The 24485-nt window shown below is 37.7% G+C and overlaps 1 protein-coding gene and 1 non-coding gene across 2 annotated transcripts; both read left to right on the top strand.

Moving 5' to 3' along the window:
• The first annotated feature begins 19023 nt into the window (after positions 1-19023).
• On the top strand, positions 19024-19126 carry LOC116583787. The gene has a single exon (XR_004282896.1). It is a non-coding gene; the product is annotated as a U6 spliceosomal RNA (small nuclear RNA).
• Positions 19127-22333: 3207 nt separating this feature from the next.
• LOC116583575 (zinc finger protein OZF-like) lies at positions 22334-24148 on the top strand. Its single transcript, XM_032331658.1, has one exon. It carries the CDS (start codon positions 22575-22577, stop codon positions 24060-24062), a length of 1488 nt encoding a protein of 495 aa, XP_032187549.1. The 5' UTR covers positions 22334-22574; the 3' UTR covers positions 24063-24148.
• Positions 24149-24485: the final 337 nt, after the last annotated feature.

Genomic DNA, 24485 nt, shown 5'->3' with positions numbered 1-24485 from the left:
CTCCATGTTAGCAATAAGCACAACATCTACAGTGTTTTGTGTCTTAGAAGACAATATTAATGTAGATACAGACAATTCATCTTATGAACAGACAATGTAAATTTATGGTATTGATAAATATGGTACTGTAAGTGTATTTTCTCTAGAACATTTTATTTTCTCCAGCTTACCTTAAGAATAAAATATGTGATAACCTATAACATACAAAATAGGTGTTAATTGACTGTTTATGTCATTGGTAAGGCTTCCAGTCAACAGTAGACAACAGTCTAATGGTTAAGTTTGGAGGGTCTCAAAAGTTATACACACATTTTAACCTGAGTTGTTCAAGGGTCAATAGTAGTTTTAAATCAAAATGAAGCATATCATAGAGCATTTCCCCTCAAGGAATGAAGATCCCTATTAGTTTATTATTTTCCAAATATGGTTTGGCACTTTGTAGCCTTGAAACTGAAGAAAATGGTCAATGATTTGAAACCAACCATAAAATTGAAGCTTCTCCTTGGCTGTCCTAAGAGTGACAAAGGGGTAAAAATTATTATGGGTTGGTCTATTCACTACATCTCTAGGTAATGGAATGTGATAACTTTATTAGCTACAGCATCTGCAGTTTTTACTTTTTGTTTTTATTTTTTTCATTGATAAAATATTAAGTTTTATTTTTTAATTTAAATTTTATTAGTTAACCTAATATTGGTTTCTGGAGTAGACTTCAGTGACTCATCACTTACATACAACACCCAGTGCTCATCACAAATGCCCTCTTTAATCCCCATCCCCCATCTAGCCCATCCCCCATCTTCCTCCCCCCACCCCCCCATCAACCCTCAGTTTTTTCTCTATCGTCATTTATGGGTTATTTCCCTTTCTCCTTTTCCTCCCTTCCCATATGTTTTCTTTCTTAAACTCCACATATGAGTGAGATCATATGGTATTTGTCTTTCTCTGACTGACTTATTTCACTTAGCATAATATACTCTAGCTCTACCCACGTCATTGCAAATGGCAAGATTTCATTCTTTTTGATGGATGAGTAATATGCCACTGTGTACAGATATACCACATCTTCTTTATTCATTCATCAGTTGATGGACATTTGGGCTCTCTTCATGGTTTGGCTATTGTTAGTAATGCTGCTATAATCATCAGGGTGCATACCCCTTGGAATCTGTACTTTTGTATCCTTTGGGTAAATACCTAGTAGCACAATTGCTGAATCTTTGGGTAGTACTATTTTTAACTTTTGAGGAACCTCCAAACTGTTCTCCAGAGTGGCTGCACCAGTCTGCATTGTATATTTTTGAAAGTCATGTAATTGATATTTACTATCATAAAGGAAAATATTAAAAATCAGAGCTTAAGGTTTTTCCAAAACGTAAGTCTTTATTCTCGGATAACCAAATATGAATCCAGCTATGAAGGTAAATGAACTGTTTGTTTAATATTCAAAAAATTGACTTGTACTTGGATATTTTATTCATTTTAAGTAAGCCAGTTATATTGTTAAACCTGGATATGCACTTTCATTCTGTAAAAAAAGCAAACAAAAAAGAAAAAAAGGCTTAAGTATAGCATCAAGAATTCTATTCTTTTAACAGAAACTACTAGACACTTGAGTAAGAACACACTTCTCTATCCCTGTCCCTACAATGACAGGCTGCCTTTTCACAGCTCATTTTCATGATTAGCCCAGCACTGTTTAGAATAATTTTTAGTAATGGACTCAGAAGCATGTGGGCTTTAGAAATTAATGTGAATAAAAACAACAAAATTGCATTAAAAGTGTGTCTACTTATTACAATTTAGTATTATAAGATATTTGGGGGATTTCTACCTTATTGTGTTTTTAATTTCATACTGAACAATGTTACAGTGTGTACTTTAGCTATTCTGTTTTGAAGCCTACTGATCAGATTTACATTTTACTTTGAGAGTTAACATTTACATATTGAAATGCCAGCATCATTTACTAGTAATAAAATAGAAGACGATCATTGTCACTTTATGGCTGAAGCAAATCACCACACTGTCAAAGGTCAATTAACTTTTTTAGAATGTATTTTTCATTCTGTTTAGAAATAGATTCTGTTAGATTTTTTCCCTTCACATTTGGGTAGCATTCAAATCTCACCTGTAGGAGTGCTGTCACCTAAACGGTGATGTAGGAGACACCAGGCTCCCCTCCACGACTCCCTATAAATATCAACAACTACACAGCTAGCCACAAACAAAAACAGCTCTGGGAGAGCCCTAGAATCCTATTAAGAAATTTAAGCAATACAGTGGAACAAAAAACCTGAGAATAACTGCAAAAGAAGAGAAGGAACACAGCTTCATTTTGCCTGTACTATCTCATGCCACAAGCCAGAACTGGTTAGTGCCAAGACAGTTTCCCAAGCAGAGTTCCGCTCTCCAGGAATGGAAGAGCTGGATGAGTAATCAGCTTCTCCATCTTTTCAGGGCACCAAATAATGGCTTCACCCCACCCAAATGAGAAAGTTGAGATGTACTAAGATGGCTTGGAACAAGAAAGAAAGAGCAGGGGCTACAAATAGCAGCTAAACAGCAAGAGAATTCTAATTCACGGTGACCTGCTCTGCACACAAGCCCAGCAGATTTCACCACCGAAGAAACCAACAGCCAGCGCAGAACAGTGGACCACCTGCAAATGTCATCAGCTTTCACTCTTCAGGTATTCATAGTCACTGATGCCAGCCACCTGAGTCACCCCCTGCTCTTTCCCCTGAAGCCCCTGTCAGAACCGAGGGGCAACCCTAGCAGCCAGCTCAGGCCTCTGCAGCTGTGACAGTGCAAGATGCCAGCTTACACTCCCTCAGTTGGTCCCCATGGTTCTGCAAATGCTTAGGGACCACCGCTTCAGCTGTGTACTTGCACATCGCTGGCCCAACCCCCAACACCAGCCTCTACTGCAGTATGTACACCCAGTGGGAAAATGTGCAGCCATGGGGGGACATGCAACAACCAGGGCCCCCATCACTGTTTGTGGGCTCAGATCAGGTCGTTTTCTATCACTGGCCTGCACTGCCATGCTCACCTGCAGCCAGCGCCTCTAGATGTGCACCTGCACGCCTTCCACACAGACCCCCATCACAAGCTTCCACTGCAATGTGCTGGAGGAGAGTGTGTAACCATTGGAGACCATGCTGGTGGCCAGCGTCCCTGCAACTGCCAGTGAGTTCTTTGTTGGCCCAGGCCTTTGCTGCTGGTCTTGGCCACCACCACAGTATGTGTATCTGCAACCAGCCCCTGCCTCTACATAGGCAACAGCAGCTTGTTGCCACAATTGAGTGTGTGAACACCAACAGTTCAGGCCACCACCGATGCTTGCCCTGGTACCTAGCAGCTGATCTCGGAAGGGTCACTGAAGATGTCACTCATGCTTATAGTCACTGTGGAACCCCCCAGGGTGTCCACCAAAGTTCACATAGTTGTCAATAATGTGGAAACAAGCAACCTGAGCCAAAGAGACATCATGACTCCCCAGCCCCTGTGCCACCACATGCTCCCACACTAGGTGTCCTGCACTACGAGTCCCAGAATCCCAGCATGTTGCATTGCACCTTGCCCACAGGTGAAAATCTTCCCTTATCAATGGCAGTCCATAAAGTCTGGCAGAAGTGACTGCTTATTCGAAAGTGCAGAAACACAAGGCTATAAAATGACAAAGAATCAGGAAAATATGACTCCATCAAAGGAATATAGTAAACCTCCAGTGACTGGCCCCAAAGAAATGGAGATACAGGAATTGCCGGACGAGGACAAGCAATTAATGATATTGAAAAACAATATAAGAACAAAATGAGAAGTTTAACAAAGAGACAGAAAACATTAAAAAGAACCAAACAAATTCTGCAGGTAAAGAAATAATTGAAATGAACAATTCAATAGAGAACTTCTATGGCATACTTAACAAAGTAGAAGAAAGAATCAATGATCTAGAAGATGACACAACAGTTTTATACAGTAAGAGGAACAAAAAGGAGTAGAAAGCTTGCTTAGATATTGGCTAAGAATGTCCCAAACCTAGGGAGAGATTTGGACATCCAAGTTCATGAAGCTAATGACTTGTCCCAAAGTCCAATCCAAAATGATCTTCACCAGGAAACATTATAATAACACTGACTAAAATCCAAAGACAAAGAGAGAATATTAAAAGCAGCAAGAGAAAAAAAAATTATTTCATGCAAGAGAATCCCTATAAGTTTATCAGGGGGTTTCTCAGCAGAGACCTTGCAGGCCAAGAGAACAGAATGATTTACTTAAAGGGATGAAAGAAATAAACTGCTACCCAAGAATACATTAGCCAGCAAGCTGTCCTTCAGATATGAAGGCAAGATAAAGACATTCCCTAATAAAGAAAAACTGAGCGAATTCATCACCACTACACCTACCTTATACGAAATGCTGAAAGGAGTTCTTCAGACTGAGATGAAAGGACACTATTTAGTAACATGAAAATATACAACACACAGGGAAAGACACACAGAGTCAGATTCGGAATACTCTAATACAGCAATTAGTATGCTAATTAACTCTAGAATAAAGGATAAAGGGTAGAAAGATAGTATTAAAAATGGCTATAGTTACAAGAATCTATTGGATACACAATATAAAAGATGTAAATCATGACACCACAAACATAAAATGGAAGGATTAAAAGGGTAGCATTTTGTATATAATTGAAGTTAAATTCTTATCAACATAAAGTAGACTTATTTTTAGAGAAGGCATAACAATCATAAATACATATGCACCCAACATCAGAGCACCTAAATATACTAAGCAAATACTAACAAATCTGAAGGTAGAAATAGACAATAGTACAGTGAATTAGGGATCTTCAATACCTCACTTACAGTAATCCAGAACAGAGAGAAAAATCAACATAAAGCGTTGGACTTGTAGCATACTTTAGAACAAATGGAACTAACATATATACAGATCTTTCCACTAAACAGCAGCAGAATATGCATTCTTCTCAAATACACACAGAACATTTTAAATCATAAATCATATGGTAATTCACAAAATAAGCCTCAGCAAATTAAAAATATTTGAAATCTTAACAAGTATCTTTTTGACCACAATGGTCTGAAATTAAAAATCAATAACAGGAGGAAACTGGAAAATTCACAAGTATGTGGATATTAAACACTATATTCCTGAACAACCAGTGAGTTAAAGAAGAAATCAAAATTGAGATTTAAAAATATCTTAAAGGAAAATGTAAACATAGGGCGCCTGGGTGGCTCAGTTGGTTGAGCGACTGCCTTCAACTCTGGTCATGATCCTGGAGTCCCGGGATCGAGTCCCACATCGGGCTCCCAGCTCCATGGGGAGTCTGCTTCTCTCTCTGACCTTCTCCCCTCTCATGCTCTCTCTTGGTCTCTCTCTCTCAAATAAATAAATAAAATCATAAAAAAAAGAAAATGGGGGCACCTGTGTGGCTCAGTGGGTTAAGGCCTTTGCCTTTGGCTCAGGACATGATCCCAGGGTCCTGGGATCCAGCCCCACATCAGGCTCTCTGTTCAGCGGGGAGCCTGCTTCCCTTCCTCTCTGCCTGCCTCTCTGCCTACTTGTCATCTCTGTCTGTCAAATAAATAAAAAATCTTAAAAAAAAAAAGAAAATGGAAACATAGCATATCAAAATGCATGCGATGTTGCAAAGCAGTTCTTAGAGAAAAACTTATAGGATAAATGCCTTCATTAATAAAAAAGACCTCACCCTAAATTTCCACCTCAAGGAACTAGAAAAAGAAAAACAAACTAAGTCCAAAGGAAGCAGAAGAGAGGAAATAATAAGGATCAGAGGAGAAATAGGTTAAACAGAGATCTTAAGAACAATGGAAAATATTAACAAAATTAAGAGCCAGTTTTCTGAAAAGATTAAACAAAATTAACAAACCTTTACCTGGACTAAGAAAAAAAAAAGAGGCCTCAAACAGAAACAGAAAAAAAGGGGAGACACTACAACTGATTCCACAAAAATATAAAGGATCATAAGAAACTACTATGAACAAATATACACAACAAACTAAATAACCTAAAATAAATAGTTATATTTGAAACATACAACCTATCAAGACTGAATCATGAAGAAATAGAAAATCTAAACAGAACAATAAAGAGTAAGGAAATTCAGTCAGTAATCAAAAACCTTACAATGAAGAAAAGCCCAGGACTATTTGGTTTCACTGATGAATTCTGCCAAACATGTAAAGAAGAATTAAAGGCAATCCTTCTCAAACTCTTCCAAAAATTGAAGAGGAAGGAACATTCTTAAACTCACTTTATGAGGCCATCACTACCCTGATACCTAAGCAAGATAAACACAGTCCCAAGAAACTATAGACGTATATCCCTGAAGAACTTACACGCAAAATTTTCAACCAAATATTAGCAAAACAAATTCAACAGCACATTGAAAGGATCATATGCCATGATCAAGTGAGATTTACACATGAGATTTACACCTGGGGTCAAGGGAGATTTACACCTAGGATGCAAAAATGGTTCCAACACACAAAAATCAATAAATGTGATATACCACATTAATAAAATGAAAGATAAAAGTCATATGATCATCTAAATAGATGAAGAAAAAGCACTTAAAAAATGCAACATCCTTTCATGGTAAAAGCCCTCAAAAAAGTGGGTACAGAAAGAGCATACCTCAGCACAATAAAGGCCTTCCATGTATGATAAACCCACAGCCAACATCATACTCAATGGTAAAAACTTGAAAACTTTTCCTCTAATACCAAGAAGTAGATAAGGGTACCCACTCTCACCACTCTTATTCAGCACAATACTAGAAGTCCTAGCCAGAGCAACCAGGCAATAAAAAGAAACAAATGGTATCTAAATTGGAAAGAAGAAATAAAACTGTTTTTATTTACTGATTATACGATCTTATATGTATATATAATCTAAACACTCCACCAGAAAACTTTTAGAAGAAATCAAATTCATTAAAGTTGCAGGATACAAAACCATATATGGAAATCAGTTTCATCTCTATATACCAACAAGATATCTGAAAAAGAAAGACAACTGCATTTACAATAGCATCAAAAACAATAAAATACTTAGGAATAAATTTAATCAAGGATGTGAAAGATCTATACGCTGAAAACTCTTAAGACATTGATGAAACAAACTGAAGAAGACACAAACAAATGGAAAGATATCTTGTCTTCATGGATTAGAAGAACTAATATTGTTAAAAATGCCCATATTTTGTTTATGCACCACACCCAGTGCTCCATGCAATCCGTGCCCTCCACAATACCCACCACCAGGCTCACCCAACCTCCCACCCCTGCCCCTCCAAAACTCTCAGATTGTTTTTCAGAGTCCACAGTCTCTCATGGTTCATCTCCATTACCAGTTAAATGCTCCTGTTAACGAAAATTATAAAATAATGGATAGTAAGGAAATGAGTGATATATGAGTGGCAAAAAATAGGCAAAATAATACCCAGTTAAGAAGAGGATTAACATTGGTTGAGATACCAATATTTAGTTAGAGCATTTTCTTTTTTTTAATCAAAATGAAATAGGGCTTATTTTATATTTTGAAAAATAATTCTTCTTTAAATTAACATGTAATGTATTATTTGTTTAAGGGGTACAGGTCTGTGAATCATCAGTCTTAAAAAAAAATGTCCATACTACCCAAAGCCATCTATAGATTCAATGCACTCCTTATCAAAATTCCAAAAACATTTTTCACTGAAATAGAACAAACATTCCAAAACTCTGTATGGAATTTAAAAAACAAACAAACACAAAAAAACCAAATAGCCAAAGCAATCCTGAGAAAGAAGAACAAAGCTAGAGACATCACAGTTCCTGATTTCAAATTATACTACAATACCACGGTAGTTAAAACAGCATGGTATTGGCATAGAAACAGACATAGACTAATGGGAAGGAATCAAGGGCCCAGAAATAAAACCCCACGCATACCTTCAACTAATATTTGGCAAGGGTGCCAGAATACTCAATGGGGAAAAGATAATCCCTTCAATAAAATGGTGCTGGGAAAAATGGATGCTCACCTGCAGAAGAATAAAACAGCACCCCTATCGTACACCACTCACACAAATGAACTCAAAATGGATTAAAGGCTTAAACATAAGGAATGAAACCGTAAACCACATAGAAAAAAACTTAGGAAAAGCTCCTTGACATTGGTCTTAGAGATAACTTTTTGGATATCACAGCAAAAATTCAAGCCTCAAGAGCGAAAATTTAAAAAGTGGGTCTATAAAATAAAATGCTGCATAGGGGCACATGGGTGGCTCAGTCAGTTAAGCACCCCACTTTGGCTCAGGTCATGATCTCAGGGTCCTGGGATAGAGGCCCATGCCAGGCTCCTCATTCAGCAGTGAGTCTGCTTCTCTTTCAGCCCCCTTCCCCCCTCCCCCATACTCTCTCTGAAATAAATAAATTTATTTATCTTCTTTTGAAAAAAAAAAAAGCACGGCAAAAGAAACCATCAACAAAATGAATAGCCAACCTACTGAATGGAAGAAAATATTTGTAAATCATGTATCTGATAAGGTGTTAATATCCAAAATATATAAAGAACTCACACAACTCAACAGCAAAAAAAGGGAAAAAATCTGATTTTTAAAATGCACCGAGAACCAGAACAGACATTTCTCCAAAGATATACAGATGGCCAACAGGCACATGAAAAGGTGCTCAACACCATTAATCATCAGGGAAATGCAAATCAAAACCAAACGAGCTATCACTTCACACCTATTCAAATAACTATTTCGGAAAACAGTATGGAGGTTCCTCAAAAGACTAAAGATGAAAGGACCATATGATCCAGCAATCTCATTTTTGGGTACATATACAAAGGAAATGAAAACTGGATCTCAAAAAGATATTTGCACTTCCATGTTCACCACAGTGTTATTCATAATAGCCAAGATATGGAAACAACCTAAGTACCTGCCAACAGACGAATGGATAAAGATGTGGTATATATCAACAACGAAATAGTAGTCACCCATGTGATAACATGAAAGAACCTCGAGGACATCATGCCAAGTGAAATAAGTCAGAGAAAGAAAAATACTATATAATCTCACTTATAGGTGGAATCTGAAAATACCGATCTCATAGAAACAGAAAGTACAGTAGTGGTTACTAGGGGCTAGAATGTGGGGGAAATGGGGAGATGTTTAAAGATTATAAATGTCCACTTATAAGATAAATATATTCTAAAGATCTAATGTACAGCATGGTAATTATATTTAATAATATTGTATTAAATATTTGAAAATTGCTAAGGGTGTAGATTTAAATGTTCTCACCACAAAAAAGAAATGATAATTAAGGAAAATGAGAGGTACTAGCTAACACTATTGTGGTAATCATTTTGCAGTATATAAGTATGTTAAATCAATATATTGTATACCTTAAACTTACAAGGTATTGTATGTCAATTATATCTCAATAAAACTAGAAAAATGAAAAAAAATCTCAACTGTAATTTATTTTAAAAAGTCCAGGTCTGGGGCGCCTGGGTGGCTCAGTGGGTTAAGCCGCTGCCTTCGGCTCAGGTCATGATCTCAGGGTCCTGGGATCGAGTCCCACATCGGGCTCTCTGCTCAGCAGGGAGTCTGCTTCCTCCTCTCTCTCTCTGCCTGCCTCTCTGCCTACTTGTAATCTCTCTGTGTCAAATAAATAAATAAAATCTTTAAAAAAAAAAAAAAAAAAAGTCCAGGTCTGAAATATATGAAAAATTGAACTCTTTTTCTTTAATAGGATAAAATTTTAAAGAACAAAAATACATTAGATAGATTAGCAATGCACTTTCTGCCATTTATATCCTTTATTACAATAATGCATGAATAATGATTGCAATGAAACCTTTGTGGAAATATATATATGACATTCACATTAATATCTAACGAATCCATTATGATTAGTGTTATTTTGATGAATACTAATTCATTTCAGAAGGTTAAGCTACTCAATTTAACAGTATATTTAATTAATGCAAAGCTGCAGTGGAATTCTCATGACATTAAATATTATAGTTACATGATATCAATTATATTAATATTGATCAATGCCTTGACATTGAATATGAATAAGTAAAATTTTTATGATCAAATATCAAATACTAAGGAGTCTTTGCAGTTTATTTCAAACTATTAAAAATCCATGACAATATCAATAAATATAGGATAAATCAACATTTTACATAATTTAGTAATCCAAATTCACATTCCTCTTTATAATAAAAACCATAATGATGATGATAATGAATTTTAGTTAATATCCACTGACTGCATACTTTGTGCCCGGAACTATTCTATGCTCCATGCACTTTATGTGAGTCAATTCATTTATGAGAAGTAATTCTAGAACTCTCTATCTGATTTACATACAATTAAAAAAAACTATAGTGATGCTCTTTTGCGAGAAAGAAAGTCCCTTAACTACTTACGAGCAGATATTTCACAGCCTTGCTGGAATTGAAGACTCATTCATATCATCTTGAAAACCATCAAAACAGATGTATGTTCATCCTCACTCAGAAAACTGTGTCTTTTAAGAAATACCGAGAGTGATACTTTATTTTCCTTACCATTCAAAGAAAAAGCATTTTTATAAATTACAACAGTGATAGACTCTACATTTAAATGCAGTAGCTTATTTGTGCGTTTTTATAAACTTAAATGTAAGTAAACATGTATCACTTGGTAAGATGTTAGATAGGGAGGAAAAGGTGTCAACATAGTGTTGATCATAATCTTTTCACCTGTATCAGCTAAATTCTTTACCGCCCCACTCTGCACCAAATCCCAACAGAAGATTTTATTTCCAACGTTACTGAGATTTTAACTATTTAACTTGTGCCTTCTCACCTCTATTCCACCTCACTCTCCTCTCGTTTCTTTTCTCTTATGTTTCCTTCTTGGGCAAGAAGATGGTACATGTCTATCTATTTCTTGCTAGGGCTAACAGCCACCTTGCACTTTGATGCATGAGGCTTTACTCTATCAATGAACCACAGTCCCTTCTAAAATTTAAGTTTCTTTCTCTAAAATTTGTTTTGTTTGATTTGGTGTTATGATTCATTTTTCTCTTTCCTCAAACATTTCTTTTCTCACCCCTGTTACCTTATAAAGATAATATCCTTCCACATTCTTCTAAGTTCTTCCAAGCCACCAATCCACACCACCACAGTTGCAGTCAATTTTTCTTTTGATAATCAAAAGGTTTATCTCTTCATCCTCCTAAAATCCTCTGCAGAACTTAAATGGATGATTAATTTCTCCAACTCTTTCTTCCCTTAGCTTTCATGATGTTATAGCTCGTGGAGGTTTTCTCCTACTTCTCTGAACAATCTTTGGTTTTCCCATGTTTTTAGTTTTCACACCTTTTAAAGTGACATATCGTAAGATTCCATAGCAACTTCTCATTTTTTACCTCACAGATTCCTCGTTGATATGCATATCTATCTCTACAATCTCATCTTTTAAGGCAGAACTTTCAAACCTCAAACTTTAGCCCTGACTTCTCTCTCAAATTCCATATCCTCATGTACAAATGATTCTTAGACATCTCCACATGAATATTTCCGAAGCACCTTAACAACATGTCCCAAGTTAAAAGGATTATTTTCCCAGACCTCAAATCTATTAATTACAATAAGAGGAAAACAACAATATCTCACTATTTTCTGTCTTTTTTCTCTTTGTTGATGCCATTAACATCTTTTTCAATTACCCAGGCCTAACACTTGAAAAATCATATTTACCTCTTCTTTCTCCCTTAACCACCACTTCTATTCAGTTACCAAATCATTTTATTTTTAGCCTCAATTCAATCAAATACATAGCCCACATAAAAAATAACTTCTGTGGCTTTCCATTTCCTAAAGTCCATGTGAATTGTTTAGAGCTCATATTCATATTAATGTGAATGTCATCCACATCCTGACTTGTACATCCTTTTCTAGAACCATCTCTTGCTATTTCTCTCCAAGCACCCTTCCACCAAATATGCTCTTCTCCCAAACTAGCTAACTTTCCTTGCTTCCATGACACTGTTCATAATACCCCTTTGGCCTACAATCCCTCTCCTCATGTTCATACACATATTCATCAGTTCATACAGTGAGTACCTATCTACTACATGCAAGATACTGTTCTAGATGCTAGAGATGAGATGACGAAGAAAACAATGACCCTCCCAATGCTAATGGAGCCTGTATTCCAGTGAGAAGATAGAAATTAAGTAAGTGAACATAATAAAATGTCATATGAAAAATGAAACAAAATTAGGGGACAGAGGCTAATCCCTAAAATCTGGCACTCAGGGAAGAGTTCCCTGACAGGAGTGATATTTGAGCAGTAATCTGAATGACATGAGAGAGCCAGACACATTATATTGGGATCTGTGTAATAGTATGGACAAAGGCCCTCAACAAGAGTATGTGTGAAGTGTTAGAGGAATAGTAAGGAAACCAGGGTGGCTGATGTACATTGATTGAGGGGGTTTCAAAAAAAGAAGGTAAGAAACAAGGTCTGAATAACCAAAAGTCAATTCTCCAAGGCTACAGACTATAATAAAGATACAGAATTTATTCTCAGTGTGATAAAAAGTATTTGGAGGATGGAGAACAGGGAGTGATATGGTTTTATTATTTTTCAAAAAGCTCACTTTGCAAGTGTCCAGAGACTGGGGGGTGGTAGAAACAGTGAGCAGAGAACAGGAATTAGGAGACTGTGGGACCAGTCCAAGTAAGAGATAACTGTGGCTTAGGCTGGGGGAATTGGCATAAAGGTGGTAAGAAATTAGAAAATTAAAGATTAATATGAGAGACAGAAACAAAGAGATTTGTTGATAATTGCACATGAGGAATGAAAGAATGAAAAGAATCCTGGATGACACCTGAATTTGGGCCCTGAGCACTGGGGTGGATTATGACATGTGCCACCTTCTGAGATAAGAAACACTGAACAAGGAGCAGATATGAATAGAGAATCAAAAGGTCAACTTTGGACTTGCTAACTTTGAAAATGGGCATTAGACTGCAAAGTGGAAATGTCTAGTCAATCCTTTAATTATGAGTCTGGAGTTCAAGGGACAGCTCAAGGATGGAGAGTTCCATTTGAATCACCAGATTTTTTGTGTGTGTCCTTTGGGGTCATTGAACTGGATGAGATCACTCCCTTCAGTGATTCTCAACCCTGGCACACTTTTGATTCACTGGGGAAGCTTTAAATTAAAATACTGATTCTGTTCCCATCCTCAGAATGACTAAATCCACAATCTCTGCAGGGAACCCAGGGTATCTGAATATTTAAAACTCCTCTAATGTGCAACTAGGTCGAAGAATTCCTGACCTGTGGAAATGATGGGGGTAGACGTCTGAGTACTTAACTCTGGGGCACACCAACATGTAGAGACATGTAAAGGCAGGTTACAAAAAGGAGGCCAGAACTAAGCTTTGGCCACCAAGGCACAGAGGAAATCAAGAGGACAGTGCAGTATCCCATAAGCCAAAAAAGCATTTCAAGAAGGACAAATGAATTCAGTCAAATGTACATTAAGAGTTTAGTTAAGGTGAGGATTAAGATTACGCTACTGGATTTGATCATGTGAAGGTAGCTGTTACAAGTGGTTTAGAGAGTAGACAGGGACAAAAGACTACTGCCATGAATTAAAAAGAGTAGAAGATTGTGAAGTAAAGAAAAGAAGCAATAGGAACTCTTGCCATATACATCTGTCAGTGCTTTGCCCATTTCCAAAGCCTAGTTAAAAGGCGCTGAAGCCTCTGTTAATCTTACCAGCTAGAGACAATTTCTCCTTTGGGCAATTTCTACTTGCCCTTTTTTTTTTTGAGATGTCAACTTGAACTCTAGTTATTTATGCTCTTAGTGGAGAAGGATCACATTTGGTTAATTTTTCTATGCCCCAAAGTGAAGAAGTAGATTCTTAGTAACTGTTGGCACAAGGTTTAGGAAAGAAAAAGCTTTGAAATGGGGCACCTGGGTGTCAGTCAGTTAAGCATCTGCCTTCAGCACAGGTCATGATTCCATGGTCCAGGGCCCTGTGTGGAGCCTAGAGTCCTAGGGGTAGAGCTCTACCTAGGGGTAGAGCAGGGGTACCTAGGGGTAGTGAGAGGCTTGTGGCTCCCTGCTTAACAGGAAGTCTGCTTCTCCCTTCCTCTCCCTCTGCAGCAACCCCTCCCCCCATGCACATACTCTATCTCTCAAAAAAAAAAAAAAAAAAAAGAAAGAAAGAAAGAAAAAGAAAAAGAAAAAGCTTTGAAATATGCTGGGAAAGCAATGAGGCTTACTGCAGTACGAAGTGAGCAGGACTCTCATCTCACACACCAGAAAGGGAAGATGTTGAAATTTCTCAGATGTTTCAAGTAATTGTGAAGTATTGAGAGATTTTTTTTTTTAAAAAAAAAAAGGCAAAAATAATCAAAGAGCTGAAAAAAAGTTTCTTTAATTATCTCTAATGCTATCTTCGTTCCTGAGCACTGTGAGACACTAAATGGCAGTTATGTGACATGCTACTGACATGTATAGATGACAACAAACCATTCATCCTCCTCTTAAATCACAGGAGACCATCAGGCCTCACCTGGAGCCCCAGCTTTGCCTCTACCAAGGGAATCAGCCAGAAAAGCCTGAAGTTGTTGTTAAGGAGCTGCCGTGGTCATGGTATAGGATTATTACCTCCTCCTCCATTTGTACACAGTAGGCTCGTGGGGTGAAGGCACAGTAGGGACCCAATGCCACTCACATAAACACGGCGGGGGGGGGGGACATGCACGTAGGACCTGTGCACTCTACTCCACATTAGCTAAATGTGAATACAGAGAAACACGTCACCCACTGCTGGCCCCAGAAATCCACCCTGTGCACCCTCGCCCAGCAGTCAGTGTATATACATACACTTCTTTTGTTTCCATGCTTTTGGAGGACAGAAGAGAAAGTTGTATCACTTGGGGGCCTGGGTGGCTCTGTTGGTTAAGTGTCTGACTTCAGCTCAGGTCATGATCTTGGGGTCCTGGGATGGACCCCCATGTGAGTGAGACTCCCTGCTCAGCAGGGAGTCTGCTTCTCTCTCTCTTTCTCTCTCTCTCTCTCTCTGTGACTCCCTCTGCTTGTACTCTCTTGTGTTTTCTCTCTCTTCCTCTCTCTCTCTCTCTAATAAATAAATAAAATCTTTAAAAAATTTTAGAAAATAAAAATAAAAGTGATAAATTTTGAGATAACAATAAAATAATAAGATTTTAAAGTGGGATTTTAAGTCAATGTAAAAATCGTAGTCAATTAAACATGGGTGTTAAGAAACAAAATTAACCTAATACATATTATAAAGACCACCTTCAGAACTCATGTTCAGGCATGCATATAAACATAGCCTCACATTTTACATCTCATTAGTAGGATGGTATAGAGGCAGTAACTATTTCTCCTTTGACATTATACTCTTGGATTCTAGCCCACTATCTTCTTGCTTTATGTTCAGTGTCTTCCACCTTGTTGATGCTAAATGAATGAAGCTCCCAAGATACTGGTGGTGCAACTATGTATGGCCTGCACAGCTGTTTGTCCTTTGCCGGCTCTGACTCTGTTGCAAAGAGGAACTTCAGTCTTCACATTTCCCTACATCAATGGGAGCACTGTTCTTCCCAGTATGTAAAGCATAGGCTTTATGCATTCCACTTTATGCAATGATGCATTTCCGGTATCTGAGGACTTTAACAATTGTCCATAAATATCAGGCAAATTGGGCTTTGATCATCTACCATGTTACCTCAGAGTCTGTATTATAGGTGTGAAGATTTAGTGGCACTGGGCCATACATCTAGTAAGTGAATCTCTTCACTGTTTTCTGCTCAAACAGAACAAAACTCAATCAAATTGTTTTCTCCCTAAGAGCTCTAAGATTTTGGAAAGAATACAACTGATGTCCCCTGAAATCTATATTCTTGGTTGAAAAATCAAAAGAATACTGTTTCCATGCCTTACATGGTTGCTCTAGGTTACTTCCCTTAAGATATAACCAGGATGAGTTTAGAAAAGTAATTTCTGATCAATATAGTAGAACTCTCCCCTTCTGTGAACTAGACACTATTTCTTTTAATGCAGCTTAAGATGGCAACAGATGGGATATGGCATTAAACACTGCCAGATGTTTCATGGTGTATATTCTGAGAGTCATCACTGCAACTCATGTAATTCTAAATGGAAGTGTAGATCACAGTTGCTATGTATCCTAACAGTTCTATTTTCATGCCAAATCATTGTCAATCATGGCACTTAACTGCCTGGTCTATATTGTAGGTCTGAGAAAATTACCTTTACTTTCTCTCATATTGATGATCTCTCATAGTGATCATTTCTTTTCTTTTTAAAGATTTTATTTATTTATTTGACAGACAGAGATCACAAGTAGGCAGAGAGGCAGGCAGAGAGTGAGAGGGGAAAGCAGGCTCCCTGCTGAGCAGAGAGCCCGATGTGGGGCTCGATCCCAGGACCCTGGGATCATGACCTGAGCCGAAGACAGAGGCTTTAACCCAATGAGCCACCCAGGCACCCCAAATAGTGATCATTTCTTGCCTTATATCTTCTAAAATTATCTATTTTCCCTTGTACACGGGACCTTAGCTAGTACTATTTTTATATGAGCCAATGCCTTTTTCTAAATATGTTAACTAAAAGATGTCCTCTTTTAATTTTTTTCATTTAAATTCAAATTCAATTAATTAGCATACACTATATTATTAATTTCAGAGGTAGGGCTCAGTAACTTATCAGTCTTATATAATACCCAGTGCTCATTATATCACAAGCCTTCCTTAATATCGATTGCCTAGTAACCCCATCCCCCAACCCCTCTCCCCTCCAGCAAACCTCAGTTTGCTTCCTATGATTAAGAGTCTCTGATGGTTTGTCTCCCTCTTTGCTTTCATCTTGTTTTATTTTTCCCTGACTTCCCCTATGATCCTCTGTTTTGTTTCTTAAATTCCACACATGAGTGAAATTATATGATAGTTGTCTTTCTCTGATTGACTTATTTCTTTTGGCATTAATACCCTCTAGTTCCATTCATGTTATTGCAAATGACAAGATATCATTTTTGATAGCTGAGCAGTATTCCATTGTATATATATATATCACATCTTCTTCTTAATGGGTGATGGTTATTAAGGAGGGCACTAGTTATGATAAACACTGGGTGTTACGTATAAGTGATGAATCACTAAATTTTATATCTGAAAAAAATAATAAAATATGTCTTCTTAGGACAAATGCTTTTGAGGAAAATAGCCATATTCATTCTTCTAAACAACAATCTCTTTAGCTCTATCCAATATGAAAACATACGTGGGGAAAAATACTTAATTTACTTATTTTAAATTACCTTAATATCCAATTTGTTGGAAAAGCAGAAAGCCACCTTAAAATTACATTTTAGCTGTATTAACTATAAATCTGATTGTTTCAAAATGATGTCTGAAATTTTTCAGAGAGACTTTTATTAAGTTATTTATCATAAATTACTAAAAATGCTGGCAAAATGTATGCTTTATCTCCTAACTCCTTTCTACCCCTCTGCTATAAAGCAGGATGGTGATTGTCTTATTACAGTCAAAAGAATGCAGAGCACAAACATTATATGATCCTAATAACAACATAAAATAGTCTGAGTAACTTTTTTGGATAATATTATTTTCAAATCTTTATGTAATTGTACTCAGTACAACATAGGAGATTCATTTTTCCTACAAGGTCAATTAAATATGCAATTAAAAGTTATTCCCGCATGTCTTCCTCCCATGGCTGTCAGTGCAAATTCTCCAGGATACCGATTTGTACATTGTACAGAATCATTCATGTGAACTGTATTCCAAATGGCTTTAAAATATTAAAAGTTCCATTTTACAATTTCTTTTGCTCAGTGATCAGTGTAGTGAATCTTCTTTATCTTGATAAAGGTCATAATTTTTTTTATTCTTCAACGTACCTGATTTTGTGGGTTGTAGCAGGAAGAAAGAGTGAAGAGGAGAGAGCAGGTCATGAAAAGAGAGCACAATCAACATCAAGAAAGAGATGATATTTAAGTAGAATTAAACAAAATTCCCCTCATTCTGGGTATTTCTTTCTACCCTTTGTAGATGGCCATTGTTCATGATGCAACAAAAATGTAAAGAAGGGAACCTAAAAATAGTCAAATTTTGTCTTTATAATTTCAAACTTCTGTTCAGAGGAATAGGAATGATTTTTATTCAGAGTCAATATATTTAGGAGAAGTTTTGATCAGTAGAAAAAAATTTAAGTTTCCCTACTACCTTTCCATCTTCCCAAAGAGGATAATCCTTTTGCACTGTTGGTGGGAATGCAAACCAGTGCAGCCACTCTGGAAAACAGTATGTGGAGATTCCTCAAAAAGTTAAAAAGAGAGCTACCCTACAACCCAGCAATTGCACTACTAGGTATTTATCCAAAGGATACAAACATAGTGATTCAAAGGGGCACATACACCCCAATGTTTATAGCAGCACTATCCACAATAGCCAAAATATGGAAAGAGCCCAAGTGTTCATCAATTAATGAATGGATAAAGAAAATGTGAGAATATACATGTATACACATATGTATGTATATGTATATATATATATATATGCAATAGAATATTACTCAGTGAATGTGTATATATGATGGAATACTATTCAGCCATAAAAAAGAAGGAAATTCTACCAGTTGTGGCAATATGAATGAACCTGTAGTACTTATGCTAAATGAAATAAAGTAGACATGGGAAGACAAACACTGTATGTACTCACTCATATAAGGAATCTAAACAAAACAAAACAAAAGTCAAACTCATACAAAGAGTAGAATGGTGGTCACCAGAGTCTAGGTAGTGGAGAAAAATGGGAAATGTTGGTCAAAGAAAGGGTCAAACTTTAAGTGATAAGGTAAATAAGTTCTCATGCTTACTTCAGCAGTACATGCACTAAAATTGGAATGCTATAGAGGAGATTATCATGGCCCCCCTGCAAGAATGACATGCAAATTCACGAAGCGTTCTATATTTTTCCACTTTCTTACAGCACACACAAAAACACATTCGAAATGGATGAAAGACCTACATGTGAGACAGGAAACCATCAAAATCCTAAAGGAGAACACAGGCAGCAACCTTTTTGACATCAACAGTAGCAACTTCTTACTAGACACATTTCTGGAGGCCAGGGAAACAAAAGCAAACATGAACTATTGGGACTTCATCAAGATAAAAAGTTTCTGCACATTGAAGGAAACACTCAACAAAACTAAGAGGCAACCTATGAAATGGGAGAAGATATTTGCAAATGACATATCTGAAAATAGGTTAGTATCTAAAATCTATAAAGAACTTATCAAACTCAACACCCAAAAAACTAATAATCCAGTTAAGAAATAGACAGAAGACATGAATAGAAATTTTTCCAAAGAAGACACCCAGATGCTAATGGACACAAATAGATACTCAACATCACTCATCATCTGGAGAATGCAAATCAAAACTACAATGAGATATCAACTCTCACCTGTGAGAATGGTGAAAATAAACAACACAGGAAACAACGGATTTTGGTAAGGATGCAAAAAACGGGGAACCCTCTTACACTGTTGGTGGGAATGCAACCTGGTGCATCCACTCTGGAAAACAGTATGGAGGTTTCTCAAAAAAGTTAAAAATAGGGGCGCCTGGGTGGCTCAGTGGGTTAAAGCTTCTGCCTTTGGCTCAGGTCATGATCCCAGGGTCCTGGGATCGAGCCCCGCATCAGGCTCTCTGCTCAGCAGGGAGCCTGCTTCCTCCTCTCTCCGCCTGTTTCTCTGCCTACTTGTGATCTCTGTCTGTCAAATAAATAAATAAAATCTTAAAAAAAAAAAAGAAGTTCAAAATAGAGCTACCCTACGACCCAGCAATTGCACTACTGGGTATTTACCCAAAGGATACAAAAATATTGATTCAAAGGGACACATGTACCCTGATATTTATCACAGCAGTATTCACAATAGGAATATTATGGGAAGAAGCCCAAGGTCCATTGATTGATGAATGGGTGAAGAAGAGGTGAATATGAATATATATATATAGAGAGAGAGAGAGAGAGGGAGAGAGAGACATCCAGATATATACACACACATAATACTCATCCATCAGAAAGAATGAAATCTTGCCATTTATAACGATGTGGATGAGGTTAGAGTGTATTATGCTAAGAGAAGTAAGTCAGTCAGAAAGACAAATACCATATGATCTCACTTATATGTGAAATTTAAGAAATGAAACAGATGAAAACGGTGGAGGGGGAGGCAAACCATATAAGGGGCTCTTAGAACAAACTGAGGGTTGCTGGAGGGGTAGTGGGCAGGGGGATGGGTTGAATAGGTAATGGGTATTAAGGAGGACACTTAACTGTGATGAACACTGGGTGTTATTCATAAGTGATGAATCACTAATTCTACTCCTGAAACTATTACTACACTGTATGTTAATCAACTGGAATTTAAATAAAAACTTGAAACAAAACAAAAAATATAGGATGAATAAGTTACTGGGACCTAATGTACAACACAGTAACTATACTTAATCATAGTATATAGTAGACTTGAAATTTGCTGAGAACAGACCCTAAGCACTCTCACAATGCACATACAGAAAAAGGTAACTATATAAGGTGACAGATACGTTAATTAACTTGATTGTGGTAATCATTTCATAATATATACATATATCAAATCATCACATTGTATACTTTAAGTATATACAATTTTATTCATCATCATACCTCAATAAACCTGGACAAATATCAAATAAAGGTAAAAACAGGGGCACCCACATGGCACAGTGATTGAGCATCTGCCTTCAGCTCAGGTGATGATCTTGGGGGCCTTGGGATCAAGCCCCACATGGGGCTCCCTGCTCAGTGGGAAGACTGTTTCTCCCTCTCCCCCTGCCACTTCTGATCCCTCTCTCTCTCTCTGTGTCTCTCTCTGTCAAGTAAATAAATAAAATCTTTAAAAAAAATAAAGGTAAAAATAATAAAATACAGTGATCAATGTAATAGAAATATATGAAAACCTAGATAATATAAAAATATTCTAGGGAAATATAAACTAGCAAGTGGCCCATCATGAAGAAAACCATAAAATTAAAGAAAGTTAAATTTAAGAACCACAAAGATATCAGACTTACTAAGCTTTTTTTAAAAAGTTAATTTCAACTGTGGGGGAAAAAAACCTGCTTCAATATATAGAACAGAAAATAGACAATTTCTCATTTTTTGAGCTTAGTAATGGCTGTGATCCCCAAGAAAGAAAAGCACAAAAAACCAAAAACATAGATTAATCACACTTAAAACACAGAACCGAAATTCAAACATAGTATCAGCAAATCATAGTCAATATTTCATTTTAATGACCTCATGACTAATGGTTTAATCTCAAAATTCAAGGACAGCAAAATTTAAGAAAATTCACCAACAAAGTTAATTCATGAAAATAATGTACCTAAATGAGAAAAAACATAACTAAATATAGGTCAATATACCATTGAATGATATCCAGCAATCATTCATGATTTAAAAAAAAACTTGGCAAACAACTTTCATAAATATTTCTACCAAATATGTACAGCAAATATTTATACAGCATAGGATGCAAAGTCTAGGATAATTTACATTAAATTCAGAAATTTAAAAAGTCATCTCTTATCAACACTACTAATCAACCTTATCCTAAAAGTTCTGGCCACTGCAAAAGATGAGAGAAAAAAATAAGTGGGGAATGAATGCAGAAGTTGGAAAATATTAAATAAAATATTTTAGGTGGTTATGATCATCTATATAATCAATCTAAGATAAGCAGCTGACAAACAGGTAGATCTAAGGAGGGAATTCAACAGTGACTAAATACAAGGTCAACATAGAAAACAAAACACCTAATAGCTACCCTGTATAGCAACAATGAATCATTAAAAAAAAATTATTCAGGACTATGAAATTTGGAACGGACACATTTAGATGGATTTGAATGAAACCGAGAACCATGAACTTTAAAATTACCTTAAGTCACACTTGCCAAATGAAACCTCCATTCCTCTCTCCTATCTAAGGAAGTCAGCCCTTCCTCTGTTTAAATATATATGTATATATTTAAGGCGACTTCCGGGTGGGACTTCCTGCTTCAGTCCATTGGACCATATTTGGTTCCGGTTCATCTGAGAAAGGCAACTGGAAGCACTAGGCAGAGACCGTTGCTCCGGCGGTTTTTTCTCTAACCGAACGGACGCCATTTTCAAGGTTGGGGCGTAACTTTCTGCTTTGTAGAAGCCGTGTTACCTCAGCTTTATTTTTTTTTTTCCCCTCAGCTTTATTTTTATGTGGTGTCCCTTTGTGTGGAGATTTGGTGTCTGACCGTGGCGTGGACAATCTTTTGCTTCATTTTTCCTCACACCCTCTGAGGCGCGCCCTCTCAGGGCCTTGATACTGTAGCAATGGCGGAGGCTGGCGGACAGACCGCAACGGATCCCAACCGCAACATTGTAACCTTTGAGGATGTGTGCATATACTTTTCCCCAGAGGAGTGGGAGCTACTTGATGAAGCTCAGAAACGCCTATACTGTAAGGTGATACTGGAAAACTTTCTACTGGTGACCTCACTGGGACTTCCAATTTCCAGATATCATTTAATTCCCCAACTACTGTCAGTGAGAGAGCATGGGGTTCCTGCAAATGTAGCCATAGCTCCAGCAGGGGCAGGGAGAGTCAGGGGGAGCCACAGCCCTTGTCATAGAGTAGAAAATGAAGGCGCATCTTCTGAGCAGGGTGTTTCTGTAAGAGAGTCACAGGGGAAAATTCTCAGCGTGGGTCCTTCCATCCAAAAGAACCACCCTTGTAACACGTGTGACCCAATCTTAAAAGACATTTTGCATCTGTCTGAGCAGCAGGTAACAACATCCCTTGGGCCTCACTCACATCCATGTGGGTCATGTGGAAGAACCTTCTGGGTCACTGTCAACACTGACCAGATCCCAAAGCAGGAGAGTGAAGAAGTCCCCAGGAGGAAAAAAGACCAAGATTCCTTTGTGAAGAGCTACAGAAGCTACAAGTCAGAGAATGCCTTCACTTGCAAAGAGGATGAGAAGGACTTCGTGGCCAGCTCAAGACTTGTCCAGCACCATGCCACTACAGATGAGAAGCCATGCAACAGCATCCAGTGTGAGGAAGCCCTTCACACTGGACAAAAAGATTACAAGTGCAGTGAATGTGGGAAAGCTTTTAGCACCAGAGGCAAATGTGTTAGGCACCAGAAAATCCACTCTGGAGAAAAGCCTTATGAGTGCAACGACTGTGGGAAATCTTTTGCCTGCAACTCCAACCTCCAAATACACCAGAGAGCTCACATGGGATCAAGGTCTAATGAGTGTGCTGAGTGTGGGAAATCTTTTGTCAGAAAATCTCATCTTATTCAGCACCAGAGAATACACGGCGGAGCAAAACCTTATGAGTGCAGTGAATGTGGGAAAGCCTTTGGCCGAAAAGACACACTTACTCAGCACCAAAAAATTCACAGTGGAGAAAGGCCTTTTATGTGCAGCCGATGTGGGAAAGCCTTTCTCCGTAAAGATGCGCTTGCTGAGCACCAGAAAAGCCACACTGGAGAGAGGTCTTACGAGTGTGATAGATGTGGGAAATTCTTTAGCCACAGTTCCTACGTTAAAATACACAAGAGAATTCACAGTGGAGCGAAACCTTATGTGTGCGGTGAATGTGGGAAAGCCTATGTCAGTCACTCCCAGCTTCTTCAACACATGAAAGTTCACACCACAGCAAGGCTTATGGATGAAGTGAATGTGGGCAACTCTCTGGTGACAAAGCCAACCTCATCATGCACCGGAGACATAACACCAGAGCAAAGCCGTATGTGTTCAGCAAACATGGGAGGGCCTACAGAAGGCCCTCCCACTGGGCTTGGCACATAAAATTTCATATCAAAGAAAGGCTTCCTATGTGTGTGAGTTTTGCTGATCCTTTAGCTACATCTTTTAAGTTCATTTAGCACCAGGAACTTCACACCAAAGGGAGGCCTTAAGAGAGCAGGGAATGCACTTTCTCCTTGCTCAACATAATATGATTCATAAAAGAGAAAAGCTCCGAAAGTAGCCTTTCAGATGGGGTCAACATCCCAAAGTTGAACTTCGTACATCCAGACATCCATGCTGGGGAGGCAACTACAAGTGCCAGGTATGTGGGAAAGCTTCAGGACCTCCTTTTACATTTTCTGAACTCCCCAGGACCTTCACCTGGCCTGAGCTATTCCATTGTCTGTGTCTGTTGCAGAGACCACTGCACCTCTGTCAGTGGTCAGGGCCCCACACCATGTGGCTGTCACCCCAGTGTACTCA

Source organism: Mustela erminea, chromosome X (genome assembly GCF_009829155.1).
Source record: "Mustela erminea isolate mMusErm1 chromosome X, mMusErm1.Pri, whole genome shotgun sequence".
Taxonomy (NCBI): domain Eukaryota; kingdom Metazoa; phylum Chordata; class Mammalia; order Carnivora; family Mustelidae; genus Mustela; species Mustela erminea.
Note: the sequence above shows the minus strand (reverse complement) of the source record. Positions and strands in the feature narration are given on the sequence as shown.

Coding starts and splice junctions, on each gene's coding strand:
- LOC116583575 (XM_032331658.1), top strand. CDS start 22,575: ATGGCGGAGGCTGGCGGACAGACCGCAACGGATCCCAACCGCAACATT.